Source organism: Melanostigma gelatinosum (genome assembly GCF_949748355.1).
Source record: "Melanostigma gelatinosum genome assembly, chromosome: 4".
Lineage (NCBI taxonomy): Eukaryota > Metazoa > Chordata > Actinopteri > Perciformes > Zoarcidae > Melanostigma > Melanostigma gelatinosum.
In genome coordinates, this window is record NC_136637.1 from 8245125 (window position 1) to 8268186 (window position 23062).

The 23062-nt window shown below is 43.1% G+C and overlaps 1 protein-coding gene across 2 annotated transcripts; it reads left to right on the forward strand.

Moving 5' to 3' along the window:
• The first annotated feature begins 4135 nt into the window (after nucleotides 1–4135).
• rubcn (rubicon autophagy regulator) lies at nucleotides 4136–22736 on the forward strand. 2 transcript variants are annotated; one of them, XM_079266535.1, is made up of 20 exons: nucleotides 4136–4267; nucleotides 6303–6456; nucleotides 6931–7014; nucleotides 7715–7874; nucleotides 8121–8227; nucleotides 8449–8674; nucleotides 9214–9648; nucleotides 10760–10855; nucleotides 11366–11481; nucleotides 11683–11878; nucleotides 12917–13024; nucleotides 15430–15490; nucleotides 15707–15839; nucleotides 15930–16075; nucleotides 16228–16292; nucleotides 16585–16823; nucleotides 17393–17454; nucleotides 17564–17717; nucleotides 17835–17928; nucleotides 20279–22736. In XM_079266535.1, exons 1-20 carry the CDS (start codon nucleotides 4242–4244, stop codon nucleotides 20413–20415), a joined length of 2799 nt encoding a protein of 932 aa, XP_079122661.1. In that variant the 5' UTR covers nucleotides 4136–4241; the 3' UTR covers nucleotides 20416–22736. The 2 variants fall into 2 exon arrangements, with proteins under 2 accessions (XP_079122661.1, XP_079122660.1); XM_079266534.1 differs by lacking the exon at nucleotides 20279–22736 and adding an exon at nucleotides 18719–19827.
• The last annotated feature ends 326 nt before the right edge of the window (nucleotides 22737–23062 follow it).

Genomic DNA, 23062 nt, shown 5'->3' on the forward strand with positions numbered 1-23062 from the left:
TTTCGATTGTAGTGTACCAACACTTTGCTTACAAAAAAAAGAATATACGCCGAAAAACAAGACAATGGAAACTATTAAACATTTCACACTTTAAAAAGCTGGAACCCAGTCAATTGTGTGTGTGAGAGCATATTATGGGATGTCCTGTACGCGTCGCGTCTTTTGTGCCTCCTGTGCCGTCGCCTGCTGTCGTCGGGTCGATTCGGTTTCTTTCTCTGTGGCTTGGAACCAAACCAAAATGCTTGGTAACTGTACAATCAGTCATCTTTGACTCTTTGATTTTCTTTGTTTTTCTTTTTGCAAACAGGCTTCTTTCTTCTTCTTTCTTTAGAGTATTCTTTTCTGTTCTTTCATTTGAAGGAGATGCCGTGCACATGCCAAGTGTACTGTATGAAAGTGATCACTGAGCCTTGAGAAAATATCTTAACAATGCCCTTGTAATGTGCTGTTCAGACAATTTTAGTTTTCAGTCAAAAATAAATTACTGTTTTATTAAGAGAATGTCTTCATGCTTTGTATTTATTTATTCCCCGACCAGAAAAACCACTCACTTACTTTTAATAATAATCTGTTGGTAGTTACTTTTATATTGGTAATTGCTCCAGCCTCATTCCCTCAGAAGTCCTCTAAGTCCATGTCTTTTATTCTGCACTGCTTCGTGTCTCATGTAGAGGAAGAAAAGTGTCCCTGATTTCGTAGGAGTGAAATGAAGCCTAAAGTCTCCGTGTGCATGAAGAGCAGAACAGATTTGTGCATTTTTCTTTTTTTTTTTTAATCATGCACACGTAAAGATGGTCAACGAATATGCAAATTTGAAAAATAAAAACAAAACTCATTCGCATTATGGAAATTTCCCCACGACCACGTGCAAAATTGTTCAGTACACGTGCACGCACATTGGTGGTACCTATATGCTAATGTTAAGCAACCGGACCTCCTGAAGAATTGAGAGAAAGCGGTTGAAAAAATCCCGAGGATACAGGCAAGTTATTCCAAGTATTTTATTAATTTCCTGCAACATCTGGCCAAATTAAAGATATACAGTGACATCCAAACACAAAGCAAAACTAAAGAAAAATAATTGATCAATAAAATGAATAATTATAATAAAAAAACAAAAGAAGTTCAAATTCTATTACAAATTGTAACATTTGTATTGTGTGCATACAACTACTCATTTTAGAGTTAATCAAATAGGTAGAATGTTGAAGGAAAAAGCGTAAACATGGTTTTCTGTTAGAGTATCTTCCTTTGTAAATAAATTTAATTCCCATTAAAATCACAAAATAATTTGGTGGTCTTTACATTTTTTACAAACTTTGCATGGCATCTTTAGCAGAAAGCTATAAACTGTCCATAATGTTGAAAATGGCAACAAAAATCTGACCAAAAATACAACACGTCTATGATGAGAACATCTCTAGTTCTGTTTCTTTTATATTAATGACTTACTCAGTAATTATGTTTGCAGCCAACTCTGACCACTCTGACCACATCATTTCTCAGTCACAATCATGGAAACAGATCCGATGCTCTTCCCAACAGGTTCTCTGTAATCGGATCAGTCTCCAGAGAACCAGGAACAAATCTTTGGAATCTGATCAGTTTCGGGAGGAAGGTACTTTTTCCATGTGTGTTCGCTGGAAGGACCTGATAAAACCTTTCTGAAGGAAGAAGAACTTCATACTTGTTCAGAAAGGTGGTAATTGTCTAATCAACACTGGCCTGTAACGTGATGTCTTACGTCACCACAAAGCTGACAACCACTGACAGCTGATGTCAATTTCACTACGGAAAGATTTCAATTCAGAATATTGTTTGTATTCTCAGTGTCAACTTTCTAAATCAAGCAAGGAATAATGAGTGATTCATCCCAAAGGTAGTCTTTGCTGACGGCCTTTTCTCTTTCTAGCTATTGACTCAGCGTTGTGTGTGGCAATGGCTGACACGTTTGTCACGTCCTAAATCAAACTGTGAATGTCATACTTGCTTATCAGCAAAGAGAAAATGCATGCTCTCATAACTCATATAGGTCTGCCAGGTGTTGAGCTTCACCTCAGATGTGCTGCATCCTTATAATCGTTCTAAATCTCTTCATCAAGCTCTGCAGTGGTGAAGAAATATGAGACATTTTCCAAGTAACTGAGTCACAATCCTGTCCCCTTCTTTCAAGCAAAGTCTTCTCTGTGTGTTTTCTACACCACTCTTCTTTCTCTGTGTTGGATATGCTACATAAGATATAACATTAACCAACAACAACTGGCACATTGTTGCAAACAGACTGGTTCAACCTGGCTCTGTGTCACCGGGACAACTCTTACTCACCTACTTTCAGGTAATTATGGATGTTCTTGCCACAGTCGGTTACAGCTCTGAGTCACAGCGGCTCACACAGAGTTGTGGTAAGAACAGGGAGTGTTTTCCACGTGACTGTGAGCAAATACAGTTCAGTCAATTCAGTGAACCTTGAATGAAGGGTTAAATCTGAAATTTCCTCTCCCTGAGACCTGATTATCAACTTGTCCTGACATGTCCTGACTCCTGTATCAAATACGTTCACAGGAATATATTGTGTATATTATCCACAATTATTAAGTCCAATTTTAAAGTTTTGAGTACTTCAAGACTAGATACAGTTACTTGTTACCTTTCCAGATTTGAAGTTAATTGGCTTTATATTGAAATTGCATGTGCAAACAAAAGTATCTCAACTGTCAAATAATGTCACAGTGTGTGTGTGTGCATGTGTGTGTGTGTGTGTGTGTGTGTGTGTTGCAAACGACAATTACTCACCATTCAGTCATCCGCCACCACACCCAGCTATGATTGGGGCTGAGATTTACTGTTTCACAGTGTAGCTCTCTTGTCTCGGCACTGTCACCAAGTGATAAAACGGACTCATGGAATCAACAGCAAATTCAAGACTGTGGCGCCATCACGTGGGTATGATGATTCTATTAAAAAACGTGGGATTTGTGCATGATGGCTCACTACCACTGCTGACTGGCGTCTGAATCTAGCACAGCCATCATTAATGTAGTAACACCTGCACTTTACTTCACTTTTTGTAGGCTACTTTATTTCAAGTGTATGTCCACAAAGTCAACCTAAAGTTGCATTGATTTCATTTTAAGTTTGGGTAAATGATAATCCCCTACTCTTTGCCTGACAGTATTTCTCCTATAGTCGTGTTTAAGTTCGGAAAATGATTTTATTCTCTGTATGACGGTATAACATATATGCTGTGGATCGTCTTGTTCCAGCTCTTCACTCAAGTTACACAATGTTTGTGACAATGTTCTTTTTTAACACAGACAAACACTAAATATCATGACTTAATTGTATCATGTTATATATTAGTTTGGTATACAGTGTTTACATATACTAAATGAGCTGACTCTGCTCGTTTTGTTCTTAATTGCTTTTGTATAGTTTATTTTTCAAAACTTCTATTTTTTGTTTTTTACCTTTATAGGCTACAACTCGTTTACTTTCTCTATGTATCTGTAGTTATGTCCGTCCGAATTTCCACCTCTGGGGGTCAGTAAAGGCTTCTTGTATTTTAGGATAATGTTATACCCCTGTCTTCTAAATTATTAAAGACATATTTGGAAACTTTGGGATCTCTTCAAATGTTTTGCTGAACAACATGAGTTTGTAATGACAATGTTCAATATACAGCCTGTGAACAGAAGGGGACGAGAGAATGCATGTAATCAATTAACCATTATTATGTTATACTGTAGATACAAAGGCGTGTGAGTTCAAACAGGGGGCAGCAGGCAGTTGGGTTTACGTACAGCAGGTGGCGGTGATGACTGAGGTTAACTCCGTTGAGCAGCCATGTGTTTCTAGAAAGCTCTTTTCTTCTACCAGCCACTTCAGAGGGTTTAATCCGTATGTTTACATATTGAAAGTCCTGCAGACGCAGTGGTAACCGGCTGGCACACTGCCCAAAAACAACGGAGGAAAATGAACTTGGAGCATGATTATCGTTAAAAAGTGGGCAGAGCAGAGGACATCACCGCCCACTTGCTGATGATAGCCGGTCATGCGGGCTTCACTGTTTTGATTCACAGCTCAGACAGGCGGGGCAGAGATGGCGTAGGACGGGAAGTCCGTGTGATTGCCTAAAGCCACCCTACTACTACTGCGGGGACATCGGTTGTACGAAAGAAGATATTGGGAGTAATCGGGGAAAGCTGGCGGCTTTTTACGGGACTCGATTCCTTCCGGATGACATGGAGATATCGGCGGAGGAGCGCCGGTGAGTGACAGCCTGGGCTGTGCTGTTTACTAGCTGTGCTAACAGTGACCGTGGTTATATAAATGACAAAACTAGGAACTGTACCACTGACCACCAAGTTGCCAATTCACCAATGTCGGGCAGTCATGAACTAAACCATTGTTACCATGTTGGATAGCTAAGTAGCTAGCTAGCTAGCTAGTTCACTGGTGGATTATGTTACTGAAGCTGGAGTGCTAGCGGCTAAGCTAGGCTAACCTGACATGTCAGAGCTGGACAACTTGGAGCAAACAACAGCACGAGCTAACTGCGAGGCTTGTCAACATGCTTGAGCAACTGATTGACTTACTACTGGAAGTTTGGTTGCATTTTGAGAAATTTGTTTGCACATGTTAGCTAACCGCTAATACCTTGTTGTTAACGGTGCTAAACGTTAGCTATCACCAAGCTATATGTTGTGGTCACAGCTAACGCTAGCTGTCAAATTAAGTTTGACAGAAGCTAATGATAGTCGCTTGTGGTATTGTGCAATATATATGAACACACTGAAAATTAAAAAGCTATATTTTGTGTATAAAATGTTGGCAAATTTAGCTACATGCTTGTTTTTTTTAAAAACACGCTGACGTGAATAATACATTAACCGCATTCTGTGAACGCACGATTACTGGAAGAGTTTGTTTAACAGGACAAGCTGCACAACTTCCCTCTTTTTCTGCCAAGTGCGCAAATGACGCAAACATGTATTGTTTTTTTACACAAGTTGACATAAACAACACATTATTCGCATTCCTTTGACAGCACGATTACTGGATTTCTTTCGAGTGTGCAAGAGACACTAAAATGACCTTTCAGTCTAAACAATGCACATTTATACTTTCAGTAGTAGAAACATTCCTGCCTTGTTAGGACATTATAGGTACACTGATGACAATTAGCAGGGCCGTGACAACTTAGATCATCTTTGTTTGTTTAAGAATTGACTGTATAAACAAATCTATTGTGAGGGTTTTCAAGGAGAGCTTGAGTTATGAGTCCTTTGATGGCTGTAGAGTGCAATGCGGGATGCTCGCTGTCTTCTACAGGCAGTGCAGGCAAGCATAGGCACGCACACACACACACACACACACACACACACACTCACACTCTTGTTGCATAATACACAATGTTCTTCAGTATGTGGAGAATGTTCCCTAACTATCAGCCTTCATCTTTCTATGTTACATGATGTGATTTGATTAGTTAGCTCGGTAGCTGAACTCGTGCTGCTGCTCTCGCTGTGTTCATAAATGTGCTATTCATAGGTTTTATAGTCTTTGACTTTTCAACAGCTTCTGCAAGCACCTCTCTGCCTGATGTTGATGGTAATGAGTTTTTTCTTTAAAGAAAGAAAATAAGATGATCCTCAATTGTGGGTTAGTCAGTGATGCTGCATGACTGCGTTGCCTAAATCAATCTTGCACAAAATGCATTCAATCATCCACCAGTAACTAAAGTGTAGCGTAATGTATAAGTAGAAGATTAAATGTTAAATTATCCTCTACTCAAAGAACGCCCTCAAATGTTATTGTCTTCTGACAGCAGAGTTCTTTGTCCTGCAGCTGCAGTTATGTGACGAGTTAGACTGCTGACTGAAGGGGAAAAAGAGGATGTCCTGGACATGAGCCAGTGTTTATGGCTCTTAGGGAATGTGACCTGATATGTTTTTAACTTAAGACCTGGATTTTTGTAAACATTTTGTTGATAGGGAGGGAGAAAGTGCCTATTTACTGTCTATCTATAATATGATTTTTGTCTGTCTAATCTGTCTATTTGGCTAGGATGTGGTGATGTTGTTATTACATTCATTCATGGTCAGCACCCTTAGTCACCAAGTTATCATCATTAAACTGCTGAAGACTCACATTTTAGTTTTGGGGAAAGTATTTTTGTTCATGTGAGTGATGATTTAGGCCGCAGCACTGCTAACACCAGCACTTCTTTACCTCCTTCCTCATTCCTAAACTTCCTCCTTCACCCTGTCTCACTCCTTCCCGCTGCCCTGTTTCTCCTCCAGGAAAGAGCACTGGAAGCTACTGTCCAGCCTGAAGACCACGGTGGAGGGTCTCCTGTCCACCAACAATCCCAATGTGTGGTCCCGTTATGGCGGCTTGCAGCGGCTTCACAAGGACATGAACAACATCCTGAGCCATGGCCTGAAGAATGAGCAGGTCAGAACTCCGGAGGTCTGACCGATGCCACTCTTCTGTTTTTGTTTGTTGTGAACAGATTACCGATCACTTCCAGACAGCTCTGACAGATTAGCTCTGAAATTTAGCTTTGGCCTGAAAATAAAGGCTTGTGGTTGAACATGGAGGAGCAATTGTTTCAAGGTGTGACCCATAACTCCACAATACCACACCATCAGACAAACTGCAGTACCAGTGTGCTCAATATTTCCAGATTACCCATGTTACACCTGTGATACACTCAGGAATGGATGTTGTAGGTTTTATCCCATGCATTACCAATGTAGAGGGTACTTTTTCTTACATTTTTGGCAAGTATTTACATTATTGGACAACTATTACCTCATCGGTTCACTTCCTGGAATACAGGGGAGAACGGTTCACTATCACTCCCTCCATAACGACGTATTGTGTTTATCCAAGCTGTAACACGGCCACGCTGGTTTTGTGTTGCAGGTGTACTACAAGCAGAGAGACTACTGGCCGTTTGTGTGGTGTGTTCGCTACATCAGCCCTCACCTCGCCTCGCATGTTGAACAGGTATGAATCCCGCCAGCAACGTGTACGCTGGTATTTATATGGTCACTGTGAACTTACCTCGCAGTACAGTTTTCATTATGTTCCCAGAAAGATTTGGTTGTAAGATAATGAACTTTTCAGGTTCCACATTTTGCTCGCAAGAAAGGGCTGGTGTTCTCAGTTCTGTAATTGCTATTCACACACAACAAATGATGTGCCTGTGCGTTTTATTCACTGTTATCACTTTTGTTTGTTTGCGCCACCAGCCACTGTAGCAGGATACTGACCCTCATTCAGCTGGTGCATTGTGTAGCTTTTGTACAGTGGCAATAGGTGGTGAATTTGAGAGCCCGCCTGCCTGCCAAGTTTTTAGTTTCATGGAAAGTAAATACCTGACAGTTCACACAGTCAGACGCCTTCAGTAGAGTCGCTACATCTCCTGGATTGCATGTTCTTTGTTGTTGTGGACAACAGTCCCCTCTGTCAAGTGTGCACCAGTAAATATATGGAGCATCATTCAAACTGGGCTGTAAACAAACAGCATTATGTTTGGTGTAAATAGTATGAGATCCCATGATACTGGTTGTTCTAAACAATTAAAAAAGCTTTTCTTATATTCAGTGAAATAGTGATTGTCATGTCACTCTACCCCCCCCCCCCCCCACAATATGCTCCTGTTTCACATTTCTCTCTCTCTCCCTCTCTCTGTCTCTGTCCACAGTTCAGTCACCTGGAGATGGTGCAGAGCAGCGGCATGCAGAGTGCTGGTGAGAGCTACAAGGCTGAGCGCTGGCTCCTTCACAGCTTACAGGTTCACTTGCTGTCGGCTCAGCTGCGACCTCTGCTCCGGCATCTGGGGCATACACGAAAGTACTTTCATGGTGAGTTGCAAGGGTCAAATAGATAGTCCAGTTTAATACAGACGACATTGGTGTGAAGTGTAAACTAAAGTGTGAAGCAGCTAAAATGAATTCTGTTAATTTCTGTTCCTGTTCTTCTGTGGGACTTCCTCTCTTTCACTTTTCTTTTTCTGTCTTCACTTCACCAATAAATGATCTCTGTCATCTTATCTCCTTTCATCTCTTTATTTCTCTCCTTCTCTCCATCTCTCCGTCTCTACCTTTCAGATGATGCCTTTCTGCTGAGCGAGCCCCATGTGACCGCCATGTTCCAGTGTCTGGAGGCCGTGGAGCAGAATAACCCCAAACTGTTGGCCCAAGTAGACACTTTCGGGGTGGGTCTTGTGAAATGACTTTGATAAAAGTCTGTCCACTTTGCTGCATTTATCTCATCCATTTTCATTTTGTTGTTAATCTTTTGTCCATCAGTTTTATAACATAAGAAAAAGTGATGGTGCTTCACACTCTCATTATCGACCTTTGATGGGTGGTGTTATTTTACACGACCTGTTTTGGCTTCCTGTTTATTCTGTATCGCTTCCTTGTCACCCTCCAGCTGTCCCCTCTGAAGGGCCCACCGTGTCTGGGCCTGTTGAAGAGCCAGAGCCTGTGCATGTTGCCTGGGGCCGGTGGTGTTTGGATGACCGCTGACTCGGCTCCCAGAGGAGAATCTCTGAATCGCAGACTCACCACCTCCAACTGCTCCCTCAGAGAAGCAGTCGCCATCAGCCACGACTCTGGGAACACTACGGGAGTCGGATCCCAAAACGGCAACAGCACAAGTGAGGAAAGAGTGACAAGTGGAGGTTTTTTTTTTTTTGTGAAGGAGTTTGTGGATTTCTTCAGGTTATGCTTTTAACGTGTCAAATTTATGGTCAGATCTCAGCAAAGGGCGTCGTCTATGACGAGACTTCTTGCATCGGTCTCAATCTAAGAGAAGGATTTTGTAGTTGAATATTGAGTGAAGCAAATGAAAAATACGGTCACTATTCTGCAATCGGTATATACTGTATACAGGGTAATTGGGGAATGGCACTATGAATGCACTACAGTTTGTATGTGAGTAGACGGACTGACTTAGACACACAGAGGCCTGATTGATTGTGGACAAGATCAGTTATTCAGAAACGTGTTGGTACAGCCTCACAATCTCTGTCCTAAACTGGCTGTGCTCACTAAAATGATTTTTTGTAATTAGTGTTTCAATATTATGGTTACTTTTATTGGTTTTAATCAATCTGTAAGCTTGTGCAAGTGAAGAAGCAGGCCGGTGACACCGTTGTCTGGCTCCATCTCACATTATCTACCTGCTCTGTTGCAGACACTACCTCTCCAGCCAGCAGCCTGGGAGCTCCCTGGGTGTGCGCGTCGAGGCGGGGGCAGAGTGAGCGGGGTGTGACGCCCCCTCTTGGCCCCGCCTCGGCCCCTTGTATCTCGCGCACAGAGGCCCCCTCGTCCACCTCCCTCCAGCCTGAGGCCGGGGACTCTGGTGAGGGCGACTATGACGACGGTCCGGAGTACCTGGCTATCGGTAACTTGGGGCAGCGCAGCAGCTGCTGTGACTCCCGAAGCTCCACCCACAGCAGCGAGCAGGGCGTCACCCAGGGCCAGTCGTTCTCAGAGGGCCAGAGTGCCCTAGCTCCGCCCCCACCCAGGCGCTCGTCGTTCTCAGAGGGCCAGAGGGGGCCGGGCCGGGCGCCCAGAGGACACGCCCGCTCGTTTTCTGACACGCGGGTCAATCAGAAACTCAGGAACGGTAAGAAAACGTAACTCGTGTGACAATAGCTGGGCTACCTTCCATCTATTAGTGTGTTAGTTATGTTTTATTGAATTAGAAGCCCCCCATTTGTCCTGTAATACATTAATGGGAAAACAAGGCATCATCGATCCCCGAGATCTTCTTCTACCGGCACAACCCTATTATTATAAAGTGAGGTTTCAGTTTCCTGCAGGTGATGGAAACACATCTGATTAACATTTCCTTTTTTTGCTCAATGTTTGCACACAGCGTCTGTGAGATTCAGATGTGGGTGTACCTGAATGCTCTATTTGCTGTATTCTTAGCTCTGTAAGATGTGGCGAGGCCGCACGTTGTATGCACACTTCCTGTCTGAGGGTTCTAAACGTTTACGAATTAACAATCTCTATTCTCGTTGCTCACCGTTTCCCCTTCTTGGCTTGAGGTAACTTTCTCTCCTTCTGCTCTATTTCTCTCTCTCTCTCTTTTACTGTTTGTGCGAAGGAGGGGGCCCCCGAAAAATCACCATAATAATAGAAGATCCGGTAGCAGGTTGGCAGTGCAGTTCCACTGTGCTCCATCACTATACCCCTCTGTCCTTTCCTTTTACTCTGCATGCTGAGGAGCTCTTCCCATCCCGCTCATTTCAAGTCTTGCCTTCAGCTCCTAATACATGCTTTTTGTCTTTGATGGTCCAATTGATGTGAAGAGGCCATGAATGACCCCTTTCACTGTTGTGTTTATGTCCATGCACACATTTGTCATAACCGATCAGTGTTGTGTTGGAAGTATCATGGAAGTTATATATACATTTGTCCTTTTCAGTTTTCTTTTTTTAAATGTCAAAGCAGGTTTTTCCTTGTATGTGTAAATATAAAGTTTGTCATTTCTGTGTCACTCAAATAATTTTCATTACACTGTCAAAGGTCAGCAGTCATGTTTTTGTTTCTGCATGCAATAAAGTGAGTCCTCGCCATAGATTTTACTGATTGTTTGACAGAATAACGACTTTCAATCTATGAATGTTGACGCATGTTCCCATCAATCTCAAAGAATTCTGTGTTTTTATTTTAGCGACTCTCTCATTCGGGTGAAAAAAGTCACTTAACATGTTGTGTTTGTCTCTCAGAATCAGCAGAGGACGACTGCTGTGTAAAGAGCTACAGCCCGTTCTCACCTCAGTGCAAAGATGGCGGCTCGCCCGGTTCCCTCTACATGGAGTCTCGTGAGTCTTCTGCTTTCACAGTTCTGTTGCACTTAAAAATGAGCGCAATAGTAGAAAAGGGATTTGCTCTTATCCTGTGATTGGTAGATTTGTGTTTTTTAAGGAAGATTTGAGCCAGAGAAAGTTCACAGCAAACTTAAATAGGGAAGGAAGTTGAAGAGGAAAGCTGACATGACATGTTTCTGAATGAGTCATCTGGTCCATAAATGCGACCCTCTGGACCTGAGCAGGAAGGTCATAGAAAGGTGTATGTGTGTTATTGGGATTTTATGGTGTAGAGATAATAAGACCATAAAATACTCTGACAGCATGCAGTTTGCTTTTGTCAAGCTTCAAGCTTTTTTTTTAAATTTTCTTTAGTTTTTACCAGGTGCTTTTGAGACATTTTGAAAGCTTTAGCAGATTCCATTAAGAATCCAACAGAAACACACACTCGAGTGCAGGAAACACTGTGTCCTTTCTGTTTTGTGTATTGATGTATTTTCCGTGTACATGTTTTGGTCTCTTCAGACGGGACCCAGCACACCAGTGTTCCCGATGGGATGTTCAGGCAGCCGTCGGAGGGTCAGAGCCTCATCAGCTACCTGTCGGAGCAGGACTTTGGCAGCTGTGCTGATCTTGAGAAGGTTTGGGGTCCATGACGAACTCTGACTAGTGTTGATGCTGATTGATCAGCTAGTCGATCACCAATCTGAACTTTGATTTTATACACTTTTACAAATGCAGCAACTCGGTGCTAAAATGTTGCATTACGTTGCTTATTACGTTGCATGTCGGAAAAGTCTTGGCTCCTCTGATGGATTCATCATTTTCTCTTTGCTCTGTAGGAAAATGCTCATTTCAGCATTTCCGAGTCCCTTATTGCCGCCATCGAGCTGATGAAGTACAACCTGCGGCGTCAGGAGGAGGGCGAGGAGGAGGGAGACAGCGACTGTGAGATTCAGCAGCTCAAACAGAAGATCCGCCTGCGCAGGCAGCTGATCCGACGCAGCCGCGTGCCGCCCTGCGCAAATGCCCAGCACAGTAAGGCAACACGAGGAGCCGTTTAATCACACAATGGACACAGTCTTTTCTTCATAACATGTTTCATTGACTTACAAATCCTCAGTTGGTCATCTACCATTTCACGGTCTCTTCATGGTGAACGTGCTTTTGGTTACGAGACTTTAGTTGAAAATGCTCCGTTTGTTGCTTCTTTGTTATGAATACACTTTGTTCTTTAATAATCCTCAAGAGGAAGAAATCAATTTGAGGAAGTAGCTCTTCCTCAAGCACTACTTCCTCAAATTGATTAGTCAAATGAATGTTTTAACAATGTCTTAACATAAATTACTACCACTTTGGCAACTAACTAGCTCCTAACTTGGACTTGATAGCGCCAGGCTTGCTTTGATTTCAGTTTGTCATACATGTGCTGTTAGCTACACTGATAAAAAATAAATCCTATATTATTATTATGTAGATCGAGCAAAACAAAAGTTTTTTTTTTTAACACGATTCAAAAAGTGCCACAACAAAGATTTCAACCCTGACGCCAGGATCCCAGTGTCTGTTCAGGTCATCTTTAACATTGGGACAATCACAGCTGCAATCCATCCCACTCGTACCGATTTAAGGTTCATCAGGTCAGTCTATGGCCACAGAAATGTTGCGCGCTAACCTAATGAAAGAGCCAGCTGGTCCATTCGTAATCATATTGGAAGTTAATTTAACAAAATCATTGTTTTATGGGTGAACCTAACGAGATTGGCTGGAATTACGTAAATACATCTTGAATAAAATGTAGAATTTATTGTGTTTGGAACAATGCAGATTAACTTCAAACTGGATATTTTAATGTAAAGCTATTGTTATTATCACAGATGTCATAATGCGAAGTTTACATCCGCTCAGGTTTATTTGTTTCAGTGAATACAATGAGATTTGTTTGATATTTCCATATTTCTCTTCATCTGGCTCATCCTGGGCTCAGTGTTCTCACTGCATGACGGTGTCATTTGCTACAGATGTGATTTCTGTATCCCTCTTTGTTTAATCTCTTGTCTCCTTCCTCTCCTACAGTTTTCCACTCCACTGACAGCGGGGGCTCCAGGAGGAGCTCTCAGGACTCCTACCAGGGCCTTTCTGACTCCGGCTCAGCTGAGGAGGTGGAGGAGTACGAACTACGAGGTAGAGAGAGGGAACGGGGGAACACCAGCAAAGACTAACGGTCTTTGTGTTTGAGTGTCTCTATTGCTCATCGGTGTGAACAAACTCCTTCCATCCAGGCATAAGATTGTCAGTTCAGCATCTTTTTACGTGTTACTTTTAAGTAATGTTAATTTAAATGTGTTCGAAGACTCATTTGTCTGCTTGGATGACTTTCTGTTCTCGTCATCATTCATAACCTAACAAGCACGTCACATGGACCATAAACATGGAAGTCTGAGTGCAAAGGTCACAGAATGGTAGTCCGGTCATGTGAGTCATGGTCATATGGTGCGTTTGATCTGTAAAAGCTCTCCGGCGTATTCCAGTCAGTGTTCACCGCACCTCAACATTTTCCTGAGTAAATTGATACGATTTAAATTACTGTTTTGTGTGACAAATAGTAACCGCAAGAAACGAATCGCTAACATTCAGGACGACCGGAGCACGTATCGCTTCGATGCCGTTAACCCGGGTTGTGGGATTTCATACGTGGACGTACTTCATGTGTTGTTTGACTGCATCTGTCAGCGCTGTGGTTTGAGCGTACAAAGTGTGCTGTATGGTGGAGCTGTGTTACTGCATGACTTCCGCATCTACTGTGGAGTGTTTTTAAAAGAAGTAAATGTTTGTGCTTGTGGTGACGGTCGTGCTGAGTGTTAGCTTCTGTCTCTCAGATGGCTGTGAGGGTCAGTCCCTGCTGGCGGTGTCTCAGAACGGCCTCTCCCTGTCACTCGCCTCCCTCTTCTCAGGTATCTGCAGGCTGGACAGTCAGGCGAGGCTCCACAGCTACAATACAGACAGTTTACTGTGGCGGGGGGGGGGGGAGGAAGCTGATGGCGCCACTCCAAACCGACAATTCAATCCTTCCTGTTAAACCAGAGGGCACTTTAACCATTTACACTTTATAGCTCATCTTTTTGTCTTATTTTGACCCAAACTACTTTTCTCAGCATACTGATAAGATGGATATACACATTTTTCTTTTTTTAGTAAATCCATGAACGCACCGCTTTCGGGTTTGGTTCTGCACGACTGTATGTGCTCTGGCTTAAGGTCATGTAGTACAAATCCTAAAATGTACTTAACTGTTTTCACAAAGGCATTATGACTAAAGATAATGTCTGCTAACGTCCAGTTGCTCTATTCTTCTGATTTTGAAAGTTGGAAGTGAAACTGTCCTCATTTTGGAGTCGAGCCAGCTGCCTCCTCACCTCTGCTGAATAGTGTGCTTGGCTCTGTGTTGGTGCTTGTTGTTCAGTGCTCCAGGGCTTTGGTAGACAAATGTGCCTGTACATGTTAAGGGAGGAGACGAGGGAGTGAACAATTGGCATTCTGTGGCGTTTGTAACTACAGGGATTATTAACTCATCCATCCAGCCCATTATTCATGCTCTCCAACCCGACTCCGGTGAATATGAAGTGTGATCGTTTTCTGTCACATTCACATCCTTCCACCATGTTCTTTTTTTTAAAAGTTTGAAGTCAGCCTGATATTAATTGGTTCACGATGTAATGTTTTCCTGCTCCGCATTAAGTGCTACATTCTTCTGTTTGTATTAGATTGTTTCAATCCAAATAATCTCAATGATTTACACTTAATTGCATCCCGTAACCAAAATCATCTCACCCTGAATACAACTGGAATCCTTAAACCGAATCAGAATCCACGTGTGTGTGTGACTGTATTTGAGTACTGATGAGATAACACACTTTGATTAGTACTGTAAGAGAAAATACGCTGTCATTGTATGTATCCTATGACACGTCTTAAAAGTGTAGTTAATAGAAAACTACACATTTCCATGAAAACGAGCTCTACATGTTTGGTTTGTCAGAACCACATTATTCACCATTTCTCTTAAAAATGTTCTCGTGCGTGAACATCCTCTGGAAGCACAATATTGACATGGAGCGCATTGGTCATAATTATAAGTATGTGATTTAGTGAATACTCTTCTGATAGAAATGAGCCTCTACAGTCACACAGGAATCCATGCAGGCACCTTTATGTTCTTCCAAAGCCGTTGTGCTGAATGTCGTTGCTTCCGCGTTGTTTGTGTGTATTATGCAACATGGCTTTGCTGCATGCTACCTGCTAAATTACCTTTTAAAACATGCTTGAATTTCATCAGAGATGTGATGTTTTTAAGGACTTTTACTTTCCGCGTCTTATTTTTGTGTGTCTAATCGCATCTCTCTTCAATTATTTATTTTCAAAACATTACACACTGCTCAGCAGTAGCAAATAGTGCCATGGTGAGACATTAACAAGCCAGGCCAATTCAGCCATCATCTGACCGTTCTTTCCAATTCTACAAATCTGTGTTAAACTGCTCCTAAGTGGTCAAATCTCTTTTATTTAACTGTTGTCTTATTGTCTTCCAGATGCAGACATTAAGCGCAGCGTAAGCTCCAGCGGCAGGTCTTTCCTCAGCTCAGAGTCAATGTAAGTTACACACTTCCTATTTCCCTTCTTCCTCTTGATAATGCAGAATAATCATTTTTCACAACACTGTTTAAGCAAATTCATTGAATCACAGTTACAAAATTACAAATTGGTGGCTTAGTGGGGATCTTATGTCATGTCTGGAACAGCGACACACTTGAAAACCGACGTATTGCAACATGCATATATATTCTGTCCTTTCTTGTGTATTTTCAGCTCTCCGTCCTTCCTCCAGTCGAACTCTGCTGAGTCGGTAGCCATGGGTTTACTCAGGCAATTTGAGGGCATGCAGCTTCCTGCGGCCTCTGAGCTCGACTGGTTGGTCCCAGAACACGACGCTCCACAGAAGGTACGACACAATGCTGTTATATCTCCACACATGACGCTCGACACGCCAAAAATGAATACAACCGAAAATACTTTGCTCTCTGTCTCCTAGCTGCTGCCCATCCCCGACTCTCTGCCGATCTCGCCCGATGATGGTGAACACGCAGACATCTACAAGCTGAGGATTCGGGTTCGAGGTAACCTGGAGTGGGCGCCGCCCCGACCGCAGATCATCTTCAACATTCACTCCGCCCCCAAGTCAGTCCTCACCAGCTTTTACCCGTCTTCATCAATTTATTTTCTTTTTATTTTGTTGTTCGTTCATATCTGTTTTAATCTGCCGTTCATATGTTGTCTTCTCATGACACCTGCAGACTTTTTATTACTTCCACGTTTTCTCTCCGTGTCAGGAGGAAGATAGTTGTGGCGAAACAGAACTACCGCTGCGCTGGCTGTGGGACCCGTATCGACCCAGGTAAACACTTGTTGTCCTTGAAAATGTTGCAAGGCATGTCAGCTTTAACATGCATTTGGACACATCTGGTAAACAAACATATCATAACAATACATATCTATTTACAGCTTCAGTTCTTGTTTTTGATTGAATTTCACAAGTGCACCTTTAACACTTGTTTTCCAATGTGATCAGCTGGCTTAACATTTGATATGGCGGTTTCCTTTATATATAGAAATGCTATGCAGACGCAGTATCATTCCATATTCTTACCTCTACCCACTTGTGTCTCTGCTGTCCGTCCACGCTTCAGATTACATCAAGCGACTGCGTTACTGCGAGTACCTCGGCCGTTACTTCTGCCAGTGCTGCCATGAGAACGCCCAGGCGGTGGTTCCCGGCCGAGTGCTGAGGAAGTGGGACTTCAGCAAGTACTACGTCAGCAACTTTGCCCGGGACCTGCTGAGCAAGATCGCCGGAGACCCGCTATTCAACCCCAATGACATCAACAGTGGCCTGTACAAGAAGGTCAAAGCTCTGGAGGCAGTCAGGGTGAGCACAGAGAATTTAGGCACGAGGCAAATTGTCTGTTTTTGCTGGAATTCTCTCTATTTAGTTTTTTCTCTCACCAGTAACCAGTGGGAACCCAACATCATAACCAGTTTCAGCTTTGTTTAAAAAGTCACTGTGAACCTAAATGTGTCGTAATTGTAAGATGGGGAACTTGTGACTGCTTGAAATCCAGCAGCATGAAAAGAGCCATTTATGTCCTCGAAACAGTAAGCCGGTGATACTGAAGTCTCATCCTTATGTGCTTGATTCAGCAGGACTGGGCTAAAAGAGCAAGAATGCACATTCAAACCTATTCATGGAGAGATCAAATAGCATAGAGTTGTTTATTAACGTGTGTCAATGCAGCTTATACCGACTGGGAAATAGAGAGAGGAGAAATGTGATGCTTCCCCACCTCAGGCAGCTGGCAGGGACACTGATTATTAAAGACTTGGTCAACACAGATGCTGTTATTGTCAACTGAACCTGGCCTCCCCGCTCCTCCCACCATGTATTAAAAGGTGTGTTTCTGTCCGTGCATGTTTAAGTAACAAGTTGTTTTTGTTTAGGTTTTGAGAGTGCAGCTGTTTCACATGAAAAATCTCTTCAAGACCTGTCGCTTTGCTAAAGAGTAAGCCGTCTGCCCGAACATGTTCTTTAGTTTCACAATCATTTCAAAACGTAATTATTCTCCCTGCAAAGACGGACATCAAGTGTTTGTGTGTGTGTGTGTCCCTCAGGGTGCTGGACCAGTTCGACAGCCTGCCAGGTCACCTGACCGAGGACCTCCATCTCTTCTCCCTCAGTGACCTCACCGCTGTGCGTAACGGGGACCTGGCTCCCCGAATGAAAGAGCTGCTTAAACTTGGTACCATGCACGTAGCTGGCTGTGTGGTAAGATCCCCGTCTAACTTCTCCTCTAACTCTTGTAATGTCATCAAATAACAAAGAGATGCCCAGCTTAATCAAATGTCTGCTCTCTCTGTCACGGTTGCTCCGATCGACCCCCAGCTGTGTCAGGCAAAGGGCTTCGTGTGCGAGTTCTGCAGCAACGACAAAGACATCATCTTCCCCTTCCAGCTGAACAAGTGCCAGCGCTGCGAAGGTGAGCCCTCTCTGCTGGCGGCAGGCCTGGGCGGCTCAAGAGCCTACCTCCCCCGGCCCCGCTCCGTTCCACTTACCTGGAGAGACTGGAAGATCTCCACACCTCGTAGGCTGGCAAGGGCCCTCTCCAAAGACAGGCGGGAGGGGGAGGGAGGGGAGGGAGGCTCAGAGGAAGGTGTCGATCGAGAGGCGACGAGTAGGGTGCAAGAGGAAAGGGGTGACCCAGCAGCAGGGAGACAGGGAGGAGGGGGAATATTTCAAGCTTTCGTTCCTGGAATATTGGTGAAAGCTTTCTCCATGAGTAAAAGCAACGAGGAAGAGCAGGAGACAGAGAGGGAGGAAGAGATGAAGGGTGATGGAGGAGGAGGGAATGGGGAGGGGTATAGCAAAGAGAGGGAAAAGAGTAAGGAAAGAGGAGACGGTCATGCAAACAGCAAAAAAGTCAACTTATTAAAGGTTCTTCCCACAGACGGAAGAGGCAGTTACAGCAAAACATGCAGCAGCATGGAGAGTCTAGATGAAGCAGGGCAAGAGAGGAAAGCACTTTTATCAGAGTTAGTGAGTAAGGGTTTCTCCAAAAGAGAGATGGAGGAACGGAAAGAGGAGTCTAAAAAACGATGTTTGGGGACAGAAGCCGGATCGGAGGACGAAGTGAAAGGCAGCAGGGAGGACATTTCAGACAAAGGCCAAACGGACGCAGTTGAAAGAGAAATATCTGGTGCAGAAAACGAGGAGAAATTTACGCTCATGAAATTGTTAAATCCTCGTCACCTGTTTGCTGTTTTCTCCAGAGGGAGGAGCAAAGGAGAGGAGGCTAGAGGTGGGGAGAGTAACGGAAAAAGCAAGATGGATTCTGAGGAGGAAGGCCGACGAGAGCCGGCCCGCAGAACGCAGACTACCTGGAGGGAGAGGAAAACACGCAAGGCTAGGAGAGAAGCCGGAGGCCGGAAGAGTAGGAAAGGGACCGAAAAAGAGAGCAAGATTGCAAGTGGAGAAATGGAAGAGATAAGTGATGCAGATTGTTGTGTTGAGAGCAGTGGAGAACAAAAGGAAGAGCAACATTCAGCTCAGAGATGCAGTAATGCAATGCCTTCTCCTTGAATGAGCCGAGTTACAGTTCACTAAGCTGCTGACGGGTTATCATTTGATCTGCTGGGTTAAACAGTGCATTGTGTTTGTCCAGATATTAATAACTGCCTGATAACAGTTAAACGAGGGCTTCAGGATTAGTTAACTCTTTGAATCATTTCAAGTAAACGTCTTGTTAGGTTTACAGAGTCTTTGTAGTCGTGTAACATGTTATGTCTTTTCATTATTTATTCTGCTTCTGCTTCCATTTTGCACCCAGTACTTTGCACTACAGGGGTGTTGGTATTTTGGGTCTGATTTGGGTCTCATTTGGCAGCTGTTTGGTGGCGGATGTCTTTGTCTTTGATTGCAGAGATATGTGTGTGTGTGACGGCTGATGCCGAAGCTGTCGTTGTTCCCGGTTTAGTTTCCGGTCTTTGGCTCTGAGCCACCGGGACGGACGGCACATGACACCAAAGCGGTGGATCACTCTCAAACGTTTGCGTTGGTCGTGAAATTCAGTTTGGTCTGTTACACATTTGAGCCGGTGGAGGGGTCGTGTTTTCACCGGTACTTCAGCTGATTTCACTGATTCATTCGTCTTTTTATTTTTTTTTTGTGTGACAGCAGCAGATGCGGTGTTTCATTTCAATGTAGGAATCACTGCCTGTTGTTGTGAAGCCATGTTGTCATTTAGATTTTTGTTGAAGGAAGAATGTCTCTGAATTCATTTGTAATTTATTATTTAAGTTGATATTATTTAAGCTTCATCTTCATGAAATAAACGCCACTTTAAGTTGAGTTGCCTGTCATTTTATTCACTTTCATTCCATTTCTTTTTGCAAACATGGAAACTAAAAACGGATGCCAGTTGAATCATTGCCGTCATGATTACCTGTTAAGACATTGAAGAGTTTTAAAGCGCTCTGGTGGCCTCTCTCGGAGTTATGGGATGTGTAGGAACAGGTTGAGGGTGTGGTGTCCCCCCCCCCCAGGATGTCAGCAGGCTCACCTGCTTGTCTCCTCCTCCCTTCTGCCGCACTGCCTTTCACGTCTGCGTCTTTTATACTGCCCTCCTCACCCTGCCTCCGACAAGTCCGATTGCGATTGGCTGCTGTGTCGACGCATCACAGCTCACTTTCAGCCAAACCGGTTCAACTGGTTCACGTCTGTGGACACGGCAGCGGCGTTGTTTGGTCGGGAGCCGCTCTCTGTGAAACCTGTTCTCACCCTTTTGTGAAGATGGAACAAGTTTAACATCTCTGACTCCTGTGTTTTTACAGAGTGCCATGCGTGTTACCACAGCAGCTGCTTCCGAACGGGCAAAGACTGTCCTCGATGTCAGCGGCTGGCAGAGCGGAGAGAGAGGATGGCTCGCAAAAACATGGAGCAGCAAGAGGACGAGGGAGGCGGGCCCTAGTGCCGGTAACGGAAAGACACTCAGACTAAAGAAAAGCACAATGGGACCATGATTGTAGTGACTGACTACCTCTTTCTGTTCCAGTCCTCTCACACTTGGGGGGAACAATACTGCAAAGCAATGTTTTCATCTCAAGAGATGCAGGTTTTACTACATCAGGGCATCAGTTGTGTGGCTACTGTTGATGTTCAGATACATTTAGTGTAAGCTGGTCGCCTTTCACACATGCACTTTACTCTGTGAGTAGTGGTAGTCTTTTGTGTCGGCGTAATTTATGAATAGGAGTCGATTTTTTTTCCATGAAAATGTGACTTTTAAAGAGAAGTTGCTCAGGCTTTGCAATTTTATAACCGAGATTTCTTTAAAAATGCTCTTGACATTTTTTCTTTAACTTGAGATTGGCTCATGCTTAATCTTTCATTAATTCTGTTCAAACACATTTGGTTGCACATAAGAAGTAAAAGTATCGGAAAAAGACACAAGTGTAAAAGACACAACCCTTCTGGCTTCCAGGAGTATTTTATGCTGGCCAGTTCCACCTACATGTGTGAAGAGGACCCGATATTACTAAACGTTTTGGCACTTCTTTTCCATTGTGGTAAATCTGCTATATTTAGGATTTAACAAGATCATAAAAACAAGTATTTGCTCTATTGTACCCAGGTTTGATATTCCTCCTTCCTTCAATTGCAGCTTTTGGTGACTGCTTCAGTTTTGGATATTTTATTGGCTGCTGGCTTAGCTGAAGTTTGTTTGTGTGACCTGAAATGGCAGGATCTAGTGTTTTAAATATCAAATGGCAAGTAAAAAGTTTAAATCGCTTATGCTTTGACTGATTCTTTTCAGTGCAGATACTGTATTTGAGCAATCCTGCCCCTTTTTATAGATTTTATTTTGAAGATATTGAAGCTGTTAACCCTTTCTTTCCTCCGCTCAGACTGTCCCGTGTTAAGCTCTTTAGCTGCGCTTTTGTGCCTCTGGGACCAATGAACTAAGACTGGCAGAGCTAGTGGAGTTACATTGGAAAGCTGAGCTTATAGAAGGACTGGACTTCTGAGTTTCAGTCATTGTTGCAAATATATGAAACTGCAAAAGCTCTATTTTTGTGCAGCGTGAGTGAGTTTATTAGAAAAAGCTATGTGTGTGTGTGTGTGTGTGCAAATGTCTACCTGTCATGCACTAAAGGTTTGCACCAGCCTAATCAGCACTTGTTTCTAACGTCGCCGGTTTTGGAATAATGGAGTCGAGTTAATTGCACTGGTCCGTCCGTCTGTTGTTGTTGTTGTTGTTGTTGGGGAGGCAGGTTGGGACATCGCTCTTTAGGTGATGTTCGTTTTAAGAACATGAACCTTGAATGCAGTACATTATGAAGGGTTCACGCCAAAATAACAGCCACAATTAAATAAATAAGTCGTACTCTTAACTTGCTGCAACATAATTATCTAAATGCATTAATCACCTGAATGATTACTGAATGATGGACTGAAATGCTTTATATTTAATTGGGTCTTTTGTCCAACAGATCTTAGTCTAGCACAGTGCTTCCCAACCTAATTGGCCCTTAAAAGAATATGTTTCAGTTTTGTAAACTGTCAGGCAAATAAGTAACTGGGGCCAGCAGCTGGTTAGCTTAGCTTAAAGACTTGAAATGGGGGCAACCAGCTCAAGCCTTGTTTATAAAAAATAAAAAAAAATAAAAAACATGCCTGTCAGCACTTCTAAAGCTCACTAATTGAACCAAACCGCATGTTTTCTTTCTCAGATTGTTTTTTTTGAGTGATGTCTAGAGGCCCCAAAGGGTAAAAATATTCCAGTATTTCACAGGTACAAAGCAGACATTGTGAAAAAGAGTTTTACTTAACAAATGTTTTGATTTTTGTTTTGTTGTTCCCTGCACTTTAAATCATCCGGTGACCCCTCAGACACATTTGGGACCCCAATTGTATGTGAACCAACCTCCTTAAAGGATTAGTCTCCAGAGTACATACCATCCTCTGCAGGCTTTGCTTTGTGTGACCAATCCGTCACGCGCCCTCATGAGAACTTAAGGCAATATGTGTGATATTCATGTCCCTAAGCATTGAAGAGATGAACTGCAGCCGTGGCTTCAGGCTGCTTTTCAGAGGAAACACTGAGCTCTTTAATGATGTGACTGACGAGACTGCTTAACTCAGCAGACCGCCTTTAACGTGGAGAGGTTCAAAGTGCACTACAGATTAAAGTGTCTGTTATAAAGACTGTTAATTATTGTTAATATAATTATTCTTTGTGTTGATTTGTCTTTGTTCTGTAATTGACAATAAAAGACTGGCCAGACTGTTGATGAGGGTTGTTGTTGTTTTTTCTGTGCGGATAAAAAAAAGTCGTCAAACTAATCGAAGTAGTGCTAAAATGAAGTAGTGCTACTAACTATATACTAACTATAACCATTATTTCTATTCAGAGCCGAATGTGACTTTCTCACATTTGAAAACCTGGAACCACGAGATATTTGGCATTTTTGTGCCCGTCGGTGTGGGCCGTTCTGTTGAATGCGATATTTCAGGAACGCCTGGTGGGACAAACAAATTTGGCACAAACGTGGTGTGACCTCACGTCCGTCCCGTTCTGGTGAATGCAATAGGAACGCGGTGACCGAATGTCTTCA

What these genes read in the sequence shown, in the direction of transcription:
- rubcn (XM_079266534.1), top strand. Translation starts at nt 4,242, where the DNA reads ATGGAGATATCGGCGGAGGAGCGCCG. An exon ending in ATATCGGCGGAGGAGCGCCG is followed by an intron (nt 4,268 to 6,302) that starts GTGAGTGACAGC and finishes TTTCTCCTCCAG; the next exon opens with GAAAGAGCACTGGAAGCTAC. An exon ending in TTCCCTCTACATGGAGTCTC is followed by an intron (nt 10,856 to 11,365) that starts GTGAGTCTTCTG and finishes TGGTCTCTTCAG; the next exon opens with ACGGGACCCAGCACACCAGT.